Here is a 16,465-nt window from a genome sequence, read left to right on the forward strand (position 1 = left end):
ATGCACACACATAAAATAAAGATAAATGTGTCCATGTAGCTGTGAAAGTGTTCCAACAAGATGGTTATATGCCTCATCCTGTTAATTTATTGACAAAACAGAACATAAATTATTGAATATCACTCAAGAAAGAACAAAGAAGTTGAATTAAAAATATTAATCCTTAATCCCATGTTAAAATCTTTCAAATGCAAACAATGAAATAGACTTGATTAAGTGTTACGGAAAAGAATTGGCAGACAACGTGATTTCAAATATTACAAAAAAAAATTCACTACCACTAAACTATGGATTATGAATGTCTCAAACACTTTATTGTCAAAATAGAAAATAAATGATTGACTATAACAAAATAAAATAAAAAGGATTTGAATTAAAATATTTTCCTTTTTTCAATAATCATCTGGAAGAAAACTGAAAATGCGATTAATATTTCAGATTTTTTAATAACAGATTCAAAGTTAAGAAATCGGTGAGTTAAGTTTTTCCCGGATTTAGTTTAATTAGAAATAGCTACTAAAAAAAAAAACATTGCATTTAAATCTCTTTTTTTTGGATGATCTCAAACTCCACAGTGTGTCAACAACTTCTTCTCAGGCTTCTGCCCTTCTTCTATTTCCTGTCTGTAGCTTTTTAAAACTAAACGAACACAACAAGACGTTGATGTGACCTACAGCAGAAACCTGCATCAACTCAGGGAAACATGATAACAGAGACAGAGTTACTTCCAAACCCAGATTGTTTGCTTTAATATGAACAGAATTATGATCATCTTTGTGCAGCTCAGGAACAAACTCAGGCCTCCCAGATGTTTGATGAGCAATGTGACAGAAAAATGACAAGAGAAAAAGTGACAGATATTATTTATATTCTTTGACATCTTTAAACAAGCAGCAGCATCTAAATATGTATAATCAGGATCATAACCATTAAAGAAAGTTAAACACAAAGTGGGATTCCTAAAATCATGATTAGGAAAATTCCTTCAAAAACTCAGTAAAATGTTCAAGTCACATGGAACTGAATCATGTCTGTTTTTTTCATGAATCTGTTAATAAACTGTAAATATTGCAGCTCAGACAAATAATCTGAAAAACCTCCAAACTCCAAAAACCTTTTCTAAACTGATGTCTTTAATCAGGCAAGTTAACATCACATGTGTTACAATAAATATGAGATGCAATCAAAATGGCATTTTACAATTTCAGTTAATATGTTGTTTCAATGACCACAAAATTTTACATAAGAAATAGGTTTAATTTTTAAACTTTTGGTTTTATTTATTTATTTGGTATTTAAAGCTGTCCAGATAACTTCCCTCAATCTGAATATCTCATGTTTCAACAGATAAAGCCTTCTTCTCACAGATCCATGCGTTCTTTTCATCACAGCTCATTGATCTCCATTCTCTGTCCTGGAGAGAAGTTACACACTGACCATCAACTGCAGACTGCTGCTGTATCCAGGCTCTAAGGAAAAACATCTGTTAGATCAAGGCTGATAGATTTGTTTTCTACAAAGTTTAAGAAATAATGTATCTCTCACTGATTGGTCAGATCACTTCCATCGATCCATCTCCATTTCCCTCCTTCAGCTCTGAGGCCAATCCAGTATCCTTTAATATTGTCATTAACCCAACTATTGTCTTTAACAAAGTTCTGTGGAGAATGAGATAAAATGATTACATATTTACTTCACTTACATGATCAACAGTTTTTAGAGAAAATCTACTTTTAGTTCACATAAACAGTTCCACAGCTCTGTCTTTACCTTTTCTGCTTCATCACCAACAACAGTCAGATCTGAAATCTTTCCTCTGCAGTCTTCTCGTGCTTCTTCCCAGGTTTTCTGATTTGGAGGTTCAGCATTATTAACTACATAGCAGCTGGACTGAGATAGGAGCCAGCCTTTCTGACAAGGACTACAATTTCTCTCTGAAACAACAGAGAACAACTAATAAACATTTGGACTGACCAACATAATTATTATTAAGGGTAATATTTTAACACAACTAGAATAGAACATACTGTTTTCTTTAGGACAATATTCATCAACGCTCCACTGAGCTCGACTGATGTTCTGCTCATTCCAAGGTTTCTCCATAGTTTCTATTTGTTCTGTGAGGTTTTTCCTCTCTGTCTGCAGCTGCTGGTTTTCTTTAGTCAGCGTGGTGATATTTTTTTCTAAGGCAGCAGAAGCTGCAGTCAGGTTTTTGAACTGAATTGTCAAATTCTCATAATCTGAAGTGAGTTCCGTCAGGTTGTGAGTTTTTTCCCGCAGAAGTTTTCTGTATGATTTCCACTCATTTGCGGTGCTCTCATGAACTGTTACAAATAGAAAATGAAAATAGCTTTATGAAAATAAACTGAAGCAGGTTTTTCATTGTAATTTGTTGTTGGTGCTTTAGAGTTCAATTTCACTTTCTGTTCCTCTTCAAGATAAACAGTCCTTTGAAAACCTACCAAAAGTTAATGTTTCATTAACCTACACTTGACTGCAACAAACATCTCAACTTTTACATTATTCAACAACTTTAGAAAGTTTCTACTTAATTGAAATAGACGAATCATTGAATTTAAATATAAGCTTTTTTCATGTCAAAAATGAACCCTTTTATAAACCAATAAGATTATGAGACAGACTATATCTGAGGTTACACAGTAGTATAACCTCAGATATTATTGGCTTTGTTGTTTCATGCACTTACAGTAAACACAGACTCCAATGATGCTCAGGACCAAAAGGACACAAAGAATCCCAAAACAGCAAGCCAGCTGCTGATAGCGCCGACATTTTTCTGCTGCCTTGTCTGACAGAGGTCCTGCAGAGATTGAAACAACAAAGATGAACTTTATGACCTGAAACAGCAGAAACATTTACTTTCTGTCTGCAGTTAAAAATGCAACCTTTACACTTAATTATCCAGAAGACAAACACATTGTTTTAAATTTAATGGCAGTTAAAGTTAATGGAAAGATTAAGCATCCTCCTGGGAATATGCATAAATTTACCCAGTTGAACGTTTTGTAGAGTTGTATCAGTAGTGTTTTGGTAATTTTAAGATAAAAACCTTGAATTTTTCATACCGCAGCAGATTTCAATTTGAATTCTCTTTTCTTTTTGTTCTGGACTTCATGAGAAAATGAGACAGATATCACTTTTTTTATATTTTCAATTGTATTCTAATTTAACTTTCAAGAGGATCTCAAAGTCTTTCAGCTTTAAATGCTTCATTAGAATAGAATATGATTGAAATATCCCTTATTGTTCAACAGCAGCAAAGTAAAAAGTAAATGGAGCATGCAGATACACACAAAGGTTAAACGTACAAAACAAAACAGAAGAATAAGAAACTGTACAGCAAGGATAAATGTATAACATAAAAAATACCATTAGCTATAAAATAAATAAATAATGGTATAATAATAATAATAACAATAATAATAATAGCCTATTTTGGTTAAAGAAATGTGCAACTAAGTAGGTGGGATTTAAAAATGTACAACACACACACACACATATGTGTTTATGTATAAAAATCCTAAACGCATTATTTACAATAAAGAAATAAATTGTGAAAAATCAGCATGGATCTAAACACTTATAGATGTTTTGTTGGGATCAGAGTTGGTTATAAAATATAACAGCTGCTGGGAGGACGGATCTGCAATAACGTTCCTTGGTGCATCTGGGATTTAGCAGTCTGTAAATGAAGGAGCTCATTAGTTCTGCAACAGCTTCATGTATGAAATGAGAGAAACAATGTTTTTCTGTCCTGTTTTTCTGCAGGTGGCGGGAGTCCTTCTGTCTCCTGCCACCTGCACTGGGTTAAGGGGGCATCCAAGTACATCCCTGGACTTCCTGGTGAGCTTATCTGACCATTTCTTCTCAGCTGTAGATCAGCTGCAGCTCCAACAAATTACACCATAAGATAACTGATGCAACCATAGAATAAAAAAAAAAGGTTTTCAAGAGGGCCTCTGTTTTCCAAAAGACCTCAGTCACACTCAGGTACTTATAAGAGTCCACTATCTCAGTCATAATCATCTTTTTTGTCATTGCAACATACATTCCAATGGAATTTGTTCTCTGCATTTAACCCAACCGCCTGGGCAGCAGTGGGTTGCAACTGTGTTGAGCCTGAGGAGCATTCTGGGGGAACGTCAGTTCCCTGGATGTTAAGCAGTGTTGGGGTGGTGGGTCTAGGCCTGCAGATATCCATCACCACCCATTAGTGTTGCCTGTGTTCAGGAGGTGGTTCTGTTGGCACCAGTTCACAAAGTCCTGCATCGTTCTCACCTTTGATAAGGCGGACTGTGGCGGTGCTATCTGAGAACCTCTGAAGATGGAAGCTTTAGGAGCTGAAGCAAAAGTCTGCAGTGTGAAGGCTGAACAGGAATGGTTTCAGCAGGGCTCTGTGTACTTCTGACCAGTCTGTAGTAGACAAAACCGTGTCCTCATATACTGTTGGTGGCCAGTGAGGTAATCCTTTATTCACCACTTCTGAGAGCTCCAGCTTGTCCCTCAGATGTCCTGCTCAGATGATATTAAAAGCACTGGAGAAGTCAAAGAACCTGATCGTCACAGTGCTTCAACGCTTCTCCAGATGGCCCAGAACTCAGAGCAGGAAGTAGAAGATCTTCCACCCCAGTGCCAGGCTGGTAGGAGAACTGCAGCAAATCCGTTGAAGATGGGCAGTGGTCTTAATATTTTGTTGAATAACAGGAATCAAGTGTAAATGATAAATAACCATTGTTATTTTGAGGAGTACATGAATACATTAGACCCGAATGAGACTCAATTATTTGGGTCATTCTCCAAAGAAAATATGTTGTCCGATCTATTAGTAAATGTTCTTAAGCTAACCGCATAACTCACTGCATTTTTCATGTTTTCTAACAAATAATGTGACTGTTGCTTCTGCCCAGGAGTGCAGCTTTTCCAAATTAATTGGGGGAAAATAACAAAAACAACAACAGAGGGTAGGTGAGTCAAAGCCTTTTTCTTTATTTTAAAACTTACCAGTTGTGTCGGGAGTTTGTTGAAATCGTTCATTCTGCTTCTGCACTTCAGCATACTCAGCATCATCTGCTGCTTTAGCTGAAACGGTTGAAATAGTAAGTTGTTTCACAGCAATAACATTTCTAAGACATGTTTTGATGTAACTTAAACTCTCCTAGGGGCCATTACTGTTGTTATAGCTTTGAAAGTTAAAACATTTCATCTTGGGTTTGTTGAAGTAAAAAAGTAATTAGCTTGTTTATTAATGGTCAACTAACCCAAAAAGGGGTCTCCAAATAAATTCTTAAGAATATATGGTTGAAAATGTGAGATTTGGTTCGATCATGAATCCTCTTAATGCATCAATGGACTTAAAAAAACAACAGGTGGGATAATACATTAGCAACCCCATTTCCTTCACTAATAGAAAACAAAAAGTGCAAATTAGTTTCCTTTGAATGAGAACTTTGATAATCAATGTATTATTATTTTTTTAAACTCACCAGTTGTGTCAGGAGTTTGTTGAAATCTTTTTGTCTGCTTCTGCACTTCAGCATACTCAGCGTCTTCTACTGTTTCAGCTGAAAAGGGTGAAATTTTCAGTTGTTTCACTACAAGAAATTTCTAAGATTTGTTATGATGGAACTTAAAGTCAAAATCTCTTGGGGGACTTTACTAATACTGGTATATACCTTTGGAAGTTTAAACATTTGACATGATCTTTGTTTTTGACCTTTGGTTAAAAAACAAAAACAAAAAACAAAACAAACAAACAAAAAAGAAAACTGTCAACTAACTTAAACAAGGAAGGAATAAAATACATAGCTTAAAAATTTTTGAGATTCAAGCATTGTTTTGATTATTTATCCTCTGAATGCATTAACAGACTTAACTGCCAAGAGGGAATAAAAACACATCAACATCCCTGAACTGCGTGGCAACAAAAAAATTTTTTTTCTTCTTAATAAACAAATGACGGTCTGTTTAGGACAAAATGGCAGAACTTTTTCACAAATGAGGAAATTAACTGACCTTTTGTCAAAATGACTTAGACATTTTTTTGCGTGATGCTCTTTTTTTGTTCTCTCTGCTCTGCCTGACTGGAACAACGTTTCCAGTCAGGCAGACAATTTCAAGGTTTACTCATAAATACAATTGGAATCCTCCCAGTTTTTCAGTATCTTCCTGCTCTGTTAATGTTTTACCCTTTGAGCTGAGATCCACCTTTCATAATCTATTCCTTTTAGAAACGACAGAAACTGAGCCGCTGTTTTATATGTGGCTCTGTGTTTTACATTTTACCTTGAAACACATTGTGCTCATTTTTACTTACCCTGATCTGGTTCTTTGTTCACCTTCACTTCATCATACACAGTCTCTTTCTTATCTTTGGCTGGAGGGTCAGAAGATCAGTGAGCTTAAACACATGTGATGTTAAAAACACACATACCAACATATAAAAAGCAGAGGCATATGTTCATTATATGATTTTGTCTTCTAATAAGATAATCGATCAAAATATACACTAACATGTTTTTGGAAAGGCAGATGATACAGTTAACCAAAGCAACCAATCCATACACATGAAATGCTGGCCTGGGACCACATACTGTACTTGGAAGCAGCAGATTACAAAAAGTTTCAGTTCATTAACACTGACCAACCAATATTAGAGCCATCCGACTGTGTTCTAATGCTAACATTAAGGATGTTTTTGATGACTGTTCAACAATATAAATTGAAGTCAAACTTGAATATCATTTTTTAAACTGTTTTTGGCACTAGTGCTCTTTATTTGCAGCAGTCAGACAGGAAAATGGCAGAAAAATAAGGGGGGGGGGATGCAGCAAAGATCCAAATGTCAGGAATCAAACCCCGGACAGGTACATTGAGGACTGAAAGCCTCTGTAAATGTGGCACCTATTCTACCTTTACAGCAGAAGCCGACCCACACTTGAATATCATTTAATTAATGCTCTGCTTGGAGATGTTTCTCTGAGCCATTTGTCAATACCAAGATCAAAACACAACTGTCTTTCTTGACTATGTTATTTTGTCTTTGCTGTTTTGAACTTGGGGCAATGGAACCATGTCTCTGTCAGCTGATGTACTCTAAAGCTGCTGTCTACAAGCTTTGGCTCTCTATGCCCTGCAGTGGCTTTTAATACCATTGGCCGAAGACGCTATAGAACTGAGTGTTTTCATATATATGGGTAACAAAGAGGCTAAAATATAGCAGTATTAATTTGTTTCAATTAAGTATTTCCAAAGAATCTCCACAACAGAATCACACTGATGGTAAAATACAAGCAAAGTGTAGTTTTTGTCAGTAAGCGACAATTACAATTTTTTTTTTCTTAATTATCCAGGTCAGAACATTTTTTTTTGTCATTGTCTTTTTGTAAAGGTTTGATATTTTCTTTGTTGTTAAACCTAAATTAGGAAACAAAGTCATGGGTTTAGTCACAAAAGAAATACACAATAGGTAAATTAAAAAACATGATGGGTTATGTCTTATCCAAAGGATTATGAAACTTTTATGGCTTGTCTGCAAGCCTTGTGAGTAGTTGTTCTGCGTTCTTGTCTACATCTCCTGTCATCTTCCCTGCGCCACTCAGGACTTTACCAGGTGATGGTCAGGTGCCTGGTTTCTGTTTGGTGTTTATTTCTATTAAACATTTTAAACACAACACTATCCGGCTTCTCTGAAGTCAAGCACATTAAAAACACAGAATTACAGCATACCTTACGGATGTGCCTCTTATTTAATTCTACAATTAGTTGTTAAAAAAACAGCTTCTAAAGATTTTTCCTTACTGAATGAATTCACTCAAATTAAATGTTTGATTGAAATTATGACCTTTTACCCAGATGTGCCAATGAATATTGGGAGTACTCTACAGTGACTGGTAGATTATTTTAAGATGACCAGAAAACCTCTTAAGGACACAAATGTTCCCATGACTTTTAACTGTTTAATTTGGGTTTCCACACCCTTTGTTGCATAAATCTTTGATTTCAGTTTCACACAGAAGCCACTTTTACCCTTTTAAAGACATCAAGAAAAAAAACATGACTTGAGTTATCAGATAAGCAAAGATGCAGACTTAGTAGAGTTGTAGAATTTACTTCAGTCATGCAGAGAAGTATAAACTTACCTTCTGCTTGGGGCTGCTTCTTAGTTTTTATATCCACTGACGCATATTTAACTTCCTCCTCTGCCATCTCTGCAGCCTTCCTGTTGTGTTTGATGTGACTGGAAGAGTGAATCACCCCACCTCTGTGACAGGTCTGCTGTTTTATGGCTCCTGATTTGCATACTTCTGCTTTTTGCTTCCATCGATGACTCGATCTTTGTAAACTTCAACTCATGACCTGGAACATCAAGATGTTGGACCTATGGGATTCCGTCCGCACTATAACCAACATGGACTTGCTTAAAAATGATACAATGAAAGCAAACAAACTAAATATTTTCTATTTGCGATTTGAAAGTGCGAAGAATAATGACTGTATGGAGATTTTGGAGGAGATTGATTGCAAGGACGATGGGAACAGAATCTTGATAAACCCGCAATTAGTCACTCGGGTTTTTAGATCAATGCGCATGAACAAAGTGACAGGACCAGACAATATGTCCAATTCTCCATCAACACTCATTCAGTGCCAGAGCTCTGGAAAAGATCCATCATTATTCCAGTTCCCAAGAAAGCTTGTCCCCAGGTAAACAATGACTTTAGGCCGGTGGCTCTGACCTCCAATGTGATAAGGTCAGTGGAGAAATTGATGATTGAGGAGATATGTTTGGAGGTGGAGCCACACCTGGATCAATATCAAATTGCATGCAGAAAGGAACAGAGCACAAGTGATGCCATTTTAACTGTAACAGACCTAATTTTAAAACATCTTGAGTCCCCCTGTGCATACCCTAGACTGCTTTTGGTTAATTTTAGTTCTGCTTTTAATTCCATTCAGTCACATATTATTCTTATAAAACTCAGTTAGACGTGAATCTCTTTTTAAATAAACAATATCATTCTTTTCTGTCAAACAGGCCACAGCAGTTAAAATTGAAGCAGCACTGGACCACCTCAGGGCTGTCAGTTCACTGTTTTTATTCACACTGTACACTAATGATTGTGTCAGCTATCAGCCTAATTAATATGTGGTGAAATTCTCAGATGATACGGAAATACTAAGCCTGTTAAACACTGTTTCCAACCCAAGCTGTCATAGATCAGCGGCTGATGAATGTTTAAACTGGTGTGATGCTCATAAGTTACACATTAATATAGAAAATACGATGGAGATGCTGGTGGACCCCAGTGCAGGTGGCGACCACAACCCTGTGGCCATACATGGACAGAACATTCAACAGGTGAGCTCATATAAACACCTGGGGCTTCATACTGATAACACGCTTGGCTAGCACACACCTGTGGCAGGTGTTTGTGCAAAACTTCATCAGTGTCTTAATTTTCTTCATCGTTTAAAAGTGTTTGGTGTTTGTTCCAAAATATTGGTTTAGGCACAAACACCAATATTCTAAAGAGCTACCGTAGAGTCTCTACTAAGGTAAGGCATCACTCATCTTACACACCTGTTTAACTCCGTCCTGTTCTCGTTACCGCTCACCTGTTCCACCTGCATATGACAATTAGAATTCACCCTACTTTTCATGTGTCAAACCTGTCGTGACTTCTAGATTCCTGTTGCCTGATCTGTCTTTAGACGCCCGCCCGTCCTGATGTCTGTACACCGAACCTTGAATTGTGACCCGACTCCGTTCTGGATTATCCCATGGCACCTCCTGGTTCCGACCACCGACTACGTTGCCGACATCTGCTCTGACTTTACGCACTGGATTTACCTGCCCTCTATCGTCTGCACGGTTTCTGACCTTCTGCCTGTCCACGATCATCGCTTCCTCCGCACTTCAGACTCTCGGAGCTTGACAACAAGCTGCATTGTGTTGGCAGCTCGCCAGCTGGAATCCCTTTCCGTCACCGGACCAGTACTGGAAATTAAGACCAGAGGTTCCTGCTGAAGACACAGACCTTGCCCGCTCAGTTTCAGTTCTTAATAAACTGTTTGTTCGTCTCGAATACTGGGTCCTTCTGTTCTGTGCTTGACACAAGATTTATCTTAGAACTCCCAGACAAGCCCCCACTCGCTTCCAAATCTGAAAAAATATCAATACTGGAACATCAGCTTAGTTTATTTACAGGGAATAAAAAAGATAACAGTGCAAAAATAATATCAGTTGGAAATTAGCTCATGGGAAATAATGCAGTTGGACGAGAGAGTGGAGTGAATGTGAGTATCAGTGTGTGTTGATTCTTTCAGCAGTTATCTTGGATCATACTATTGTCTGGGTGAATACTCAATTCTGATTGGTTGCAGGGTGTCTGCTAAAAAGTATCATAGGACACATATAAAAAAGTTCCAGTCAAATTTACTGATTGTTCTAAATTATTGTGCTGGCTCAAAAGTTAGCAGGTTAGCAGCTGGTTACTTTGACAACACGTCACACGAGAGATATTAAATATTTCTCTCAGCTGCTTGTTGATAAAAACAATATAGTAATAAAATGTATTTAATATTTATTTCTTTTGTAAGTGACCATGGTATAAGTGGGATAATGCCCTTTGAGGTGTCTATTGACAGAAATTAAAGGACTTCTCGGAAGCAACAGTCCTCTGCTTTGTGTCGGACGGTTCATGCCTCCATGTCATCCAATAATTTCTGATAATGGACACCTCTTTGGGTATTGTCCTTTACTTATAGGACACCTATATAAAAGTTGTGGTCAAGTAGCCTGATTGTTCCAAAATAATGCGCTGGCTCAAATGTTAGCACCGCGGCACACATATTATTAGATATTAAATTGCTCTCACAGCCGCTTCTTGTGAAAAACATGATTTTAATGGTAAAAAACATTTTACCGTTAAGTATTTGAGGGTTCAGAGAGCACATGTTTTTTTTTTCTTTTTTAGTAAAAAGTTGGTTGAATAAAGGGTTGAGTTTGAATTCAGTGTCTGTGTGTTTTGTATTTAAAAATAGGTAATTAAGTAACAGCATAAAATGACCAGGGCTGCACTTAAAATATATGTTTTGAATTTGTTGATAATTATTGATATCGATCAATATGATTTCTATTTTATCATAATGCTTTTTTAAAATATCGTCCAGCCCTAGTTCAGGCCTCGACATCTACCATTAATTTCTGATAATAGACAGATTAGTTGAGTATTGTCCCATATTTAACATCTGACCACCACAAAATGAATACATATTCACTTCAAAAGGATTTGAAATAAAAAACTTACTTACTAACACTTGAAAATATGTTAACCCAGAAATGACAAAACATTTTATCGTGGTCTGATCAGCTTCTCTCGACAGATTTTTAGTATTTGCGCTCCAGCATACAGGCTCCTCTAGAAAAGGCCACTCCTTTTCCGACACTTCCTTACGCAGATCTCTACTTAGAAGTAAGAAAAACTCAGAGTTAGCCCAAACAACTCTGCTCGGTAGCAGGATTGTTTCCCAGGGTAATTTGTCGTCATAATTTAACTCAGGGTAAAGGCTTCTGAGCTTTCTGAAACAGAAAAGCCGGGGTATGCAGGAATTTACCCCAAAAGTTACTCTGAATATCAGTTAACCTAGCTTTCTGAAACAGGGCCTGATGTTATGATCAAGGCAAGGCAGGACAAGTTTATCTGTATAGCACATTTCAGTACAAGGACAATGAACAGTGCTTTAAATGATTAAAACATTGGAAAATAAAAGTAAGTAAAAAAAAACAGTTGGAATAAGATGTAGGAAAACTGAAGCAAAATAAACAATGGAAACTAAAAGAAAATTTTAATGATTTTAAAAACAGATTACAAACTTAAACTCATGATGTTTCAGTTATCAGTTTTACAAGAACTGTCATGTTTATGCTTTCCATCCTTTTGACAAAGCTTATAGTTAGAGCATCTTATGTTACCCTGAGCTACCTCTATAGTTATGCTGCTATAGGCTTTGGCTGCTGGAGGACATCAGGGCCTATTTCTCTCACTCTGCTGAGTTCTCCTACTGGGGTCCGTTCTTCGTACGTCGCTAACTCAGTTAGCTGGATTTGATTGTTGACAATTTGGCATGATCTTGGATCGTTTGGTTCTTCGAAACTCATCCTGGACTTGCTGTCATAGCAACATGTGCACAAACTTAAGCCTGCTCGTGAGCAAGTATTCTTTTGCCTGCAATAAGAGATAGTTATGTAAAGTCAGCAATACTTTACATACTCTCACTCTGAAGTACTATCGATACATTTCCCCTTTTAAACAAATGCATGAACGCGCAGTTATCTCAGATAACTCAATCCAGCCATACTAATCATTAACAGCAGGTGTGTTCGAAGAACCCAATTAGCCGGATCACGATTAGCCAGATGAAATCATCTTGAATGTCTCATTTGATCTCAGATGTTTTAAGCAACGTACGAAGAACGGACCCCTGTTCTCCAATTTGCATTGTTTGTTGTTATTTCAACTTTTTGTTCCCTGTCGTTTTTTCTCTTCATAGAAGGTACACCTGGTCTGGCGTTCTGTTATCTGTGACATCATCCAGGGGAGGCAGATCATCCTCTATTACCATCTAACATAGAAAGTACTCCTGGGTCAATGTGAGCTTCTGTGCTTTCTGTGTCTCTGCTCTGTCTTCTCTAAGCCCCAGTGGGTGGAGGCAGATGAGCGTTCACACTGAGCCTGGTTCTGGTTCTGCTGGAGGTTCTCCTCCCTGTTAAAGGGGAGTTTTCCTCTCCACTGTCGCTTCATGCATGCTCAGTATGAGGGATTGCTGCAAAGCCATCAACAATGCAGACGACTGTCCACTGTGGCTCTACGCTCTTTCAGGAGGAGTGAATGCTGCTTGGAGAGACTTGATGCAACCTGCTGGGTTTTCTTAGATTGCAAACTTTCTGACCAACCTGGATGATTTGATTTGATTAGAGTCCAGGGTTCTGTGGTGTCTGAAAGGGAGAGGAGCAGTTATAGAAGTTGTCTTTGAAACACAAGTAAAGTGAAGACCAGGACTTGCAGTTTCAGAGTAAAAGGAAGGTGCAGGGGAAGGAATGGAGATCCTGGACGTTGTTAGTTTTGACAAAGGTTTAAAGCTTCCTCTCCAGCAGGAAGATAACTCACACATGTATTAAAACTAGACTGGCCCACCAGGGTCATGACACTCAGAGGATTAGGTGGCTTCTTTAGACAGTTGACTGAGCAATCAATTCCTAATAAAATGCATAGCTTGTAAAAATTTTAAAAGGGTTTAAAAATGTCAAAATCACTGTGCGCATGCATGTCAGGAATTGAATAGTAACCTCTGAACACCTTATTCTAATTGGCTTTATACCCATAATGTTTAGGTGACCTCTGAAAGCAACTGGTTGGTTGGATTTTATTTAGTGCTCTCAGAGTAATGGGGCTTAGATACAAATGGACACCATACTTTTCTGTCAAGGTTTTTGCCACATGTCTGACCCACATGCAGAACACTCTCAGGAAGCAAAGACAGTTTTATAATGTTTATTGAAAAAACAGCAACAAAAAAAAAAAAAAACTTTGAATCTTCTGTGATGAGCTCTGGAGGTCCAGGTACGGGTTTGGACGAAGATTTATCCAGAAGGTCTGTAGAGATCCTGAGGGTTATTGCATGAAGGAATGTCTCAGAAAAGTGCATGAAGCGTTTGCTTACAGAGTGATGGGTGGAGTTGCACAGGGAAGGGGGGGGGGGGGGATGAGTTCAGGGAGATTGAGTTCTTGAATTCTCGGTCCTAGGTGGTTCCCTGATGGCAGAAGAGGAGTACAGTGGAGGATGGGCAGGTCATGATCATAGGAGTGGATGAGGTTGAGGAATGTACACCAGAACAGAATCTTGTATGATGCACAGTCCAAAAACCGAGCACAGGGTCAAACGTGAGGGAAAACAGTCTTTACAGGGAACCAGGAAGCTAAACTGAGCTGCAGCAAGCTAGAGTCATAACGCATAGGTAAACACTCAGGTATTGAAGGACTGGCAGCAGGTTTCTTAAATACTCCACTCCTGATGACGCAGATGGGAAACACCTGTTGCTCCACCAAACCACCGAGCTCCCTGACACCTTCTAGAGGAGCAAAAGAATGAAGCAGAAAGGAAAAAGGAGACCAAGTCTCCCAGACTCTAACATTTTCAGATTTTTATAATTAGCAAAAATGTAAATACCATGTTGCTGGTGAAGATTCTCAGTCATCCAGGTCATGGTCATTCCAAAAAAAGGTAAAAAACAAAGCAACTGGACTTGTTTTCCGTAGTTGAAAACAAGTCCAGTTGCTTTGTTTTTTACCTTTTTTTGGAATAAATACCATGTTTGAATTTACTTGTTTTTTAGGTCTATCCTGAGGAAATACATTGAAGTGGTTACATGAGAAAATGTGTAACACATTTTACGTCTGAGTGTTTGATTCACTCTTCAGTTAACTGTGACCAAACTTTCTGTCCAGAGCTGATCGTTTCAGATCACTTGAATTTAGCTTCTCTTAAACCTCCTGTGTTAAAACTGAAAGCAGCACTTTTCTGTTTAATGTTGTGTCTAAAATTGCGGAAGTGTTAGAATTTCCCTAAATATCATACCTGTGTATATTCAGTCCAGGAATTGATGAAGTGCAATAGAAATTTAAATAATAATAAACCAGACAGAAACAGTTGTAGAAATCAGCCCCTGTGTTTCAGCAGATGTGAGAAATTGTGGAAGTGGTTCAAACAAAGAACAAAACGTGTTCTCTTATATCTTGAAACCTGATACCCAATGTTTCCCATTACAATTTTAGTGGCTTAAATCTGTGTGCTGTTGACCTACTTAAGTCTATTAAAAAAGTTGTTTGGACAAATTATTGTTGTACAAATACCAATAAAATTCTGATTGCTGTCGTGATTAGTTTGGTTGTATTCAGCAAGAAATTCTCTATTCCACTTTTTTCTGTGTAGGACATCGTGTGATGGAGAATAGATGTTACAGCCGTATCTGCTGTTTGACTTCACCTCACAGTATAAAAACATGTTAGAAAGCTTAAACAGTGGTTTGATCTCCTGAGTAGGTTTAGCATCATGATCCTTACAAACCTCCAGAGATGAGCCCAGTGGTGGACTTAGCCATTTTGGGGACCCAGGCAAACTTTTGTGAAGGGGCCCTCCTTCAAGTCTAATATACGAGGCAATGTGTGCGAAAGTTTCTGTAGGGCTTCATACGGCAATACTGTGAACCACACAGTAGCTCAACATTTCCCTGTAGACCCTCTCCTGGCCTCTACAGCTAAAGAATCAGAATCATGAGCTTACAGCGCACAGTAACACATTTGCATATTCATCTGGAGAGAGCTGTCAATCCCTGAGCATGTGCACCAGCGTAGACAAACAACATGAGTGATGCTCCTAAGTCAGCAAAGCAGCTGCGTTTTGTAGGAGGTGTGGCTTTCAGCTCCCTCAAACAGGGAAGGGGAGCGATATAACCTTTACCTTTTAATATAGTGGTGGCCTAGTGGTTAGAGTATTGCGGTTTTGTGTTCAACTCCCATTGACTCCCAGGAACATTTTCATCGTAATGTAATATGCTGCAGTCACAAACAAAGTTTATTATTTTGATATTGAACAATATTTATAGTACTATATTTTGTCTCAGCCATATCCACTTTGCTGTAAATTATTGTAAATCAAACAAAATAGGTTTACAGTAATTTTACTTAATTAAAAGTTTTTAAAAGCAGTTAAAGTGAAGGATGAGGAGACAGAGTTTACGACTGTTGGAAAAAAAATGTTTTAATGTCCTTGAATCAGTGAAAAGCAAAGCCCACTATATCAGCGGGTAGTCAGTCTAAGGGAGCATGTGCAATCATCATCATTAAAAGCAGAACACAAATCTATTTCAAGAGGATTTCCACGTTTCAAATTAAATGTTGAAATGACAAATCTGCTTTCTTATTGGGGTCAAAAACAGTGGTTTGGATCCAATATTAAAAATAACTTAATATTATTTCAAATATATACAAAATGTATTTGATTTGTGGTTCACGATCTCTAATTACAACATTTAAATTTGACAAACTGGTGGTTGTTGGCTACAATTGGAATTGTGGAGCTTTACCCGGCTGGAGTCCGTCAGACCGGAACGGAACAGAAAATTGGAGATGTCCCATAATTTGACTGTGAACGACGGAGAGCTGTTCCATTGACGATAACGATGTTATTTAAAGTATTCATTGTAAATATGGAACCATTCTTATTAATTAACGTACCAACGTAGTTGCTCTGTCGGTCGGACATGAACAGAACAGAGCAATATGGAGGATGTGGGTGTACCCCGCCTCCCGCCCAGTGAATGCTGGAGATAGACACCAGCACCCTCGCGACCCCAGCAGGGATGAAGCGTGACGGAAAATGGATG

The 16,465-nt window shown here is 37.8% G+C and overlaps 1 protein-coding gene across 1 annotated transcript; it reads right to left on the reverse strand.

The window, feature by feature from the left end:
* Positions 1–892: 892 nt before the first annotated feature.
* LOC118557709 (C-type lectin domain family 4 member G-like) lies at positions 893–8,265 on the reverse strand. Its single transcript, XM_036127917.1, has 8 exons — positions 8,160–8,265; positions 6,335–6,394; positions 5,505–5,582; positions 2,708–2,821; positions 2,028–2,324; positions 1,771–1,934; positions 1,546–1,658; positions 893–1,469 (listed from the first exon to the last, which is right to left on the reverse strand). The coding sequence occupies exons 1-8, from the start codon at positions 8,224–8,226 to the stop codon at positions 1,334–1,336; spliced, it is 1,029 nt and encodes a 342-aa protein (XP_035983810.1). The 5' UTR covers positions 8,227–8,265; the 3' UTR covers positions 893–1,333.
* Between the last annotated feature and the right edge of the window lie 8,200 nt (positions 8,266–16,465).

This window comes from Fundulus heteroclitus, chromosome 3 (assembly GCF_011125445.2).
Source record: "Fundulus heteroclitus isolate FHET01 chromosome 3, MU-UCD_Fhet_4.1, whole genome shotgun sequence".
In the NCBI taxonomy this organism is placed as follows: domain Eukaryota; kingdom Metazoa; phylum Chordata; class Actinopteri; order Cyprinodontiformes; family Fundulidae; genus Fundulus; species Fundulus heteroclitus.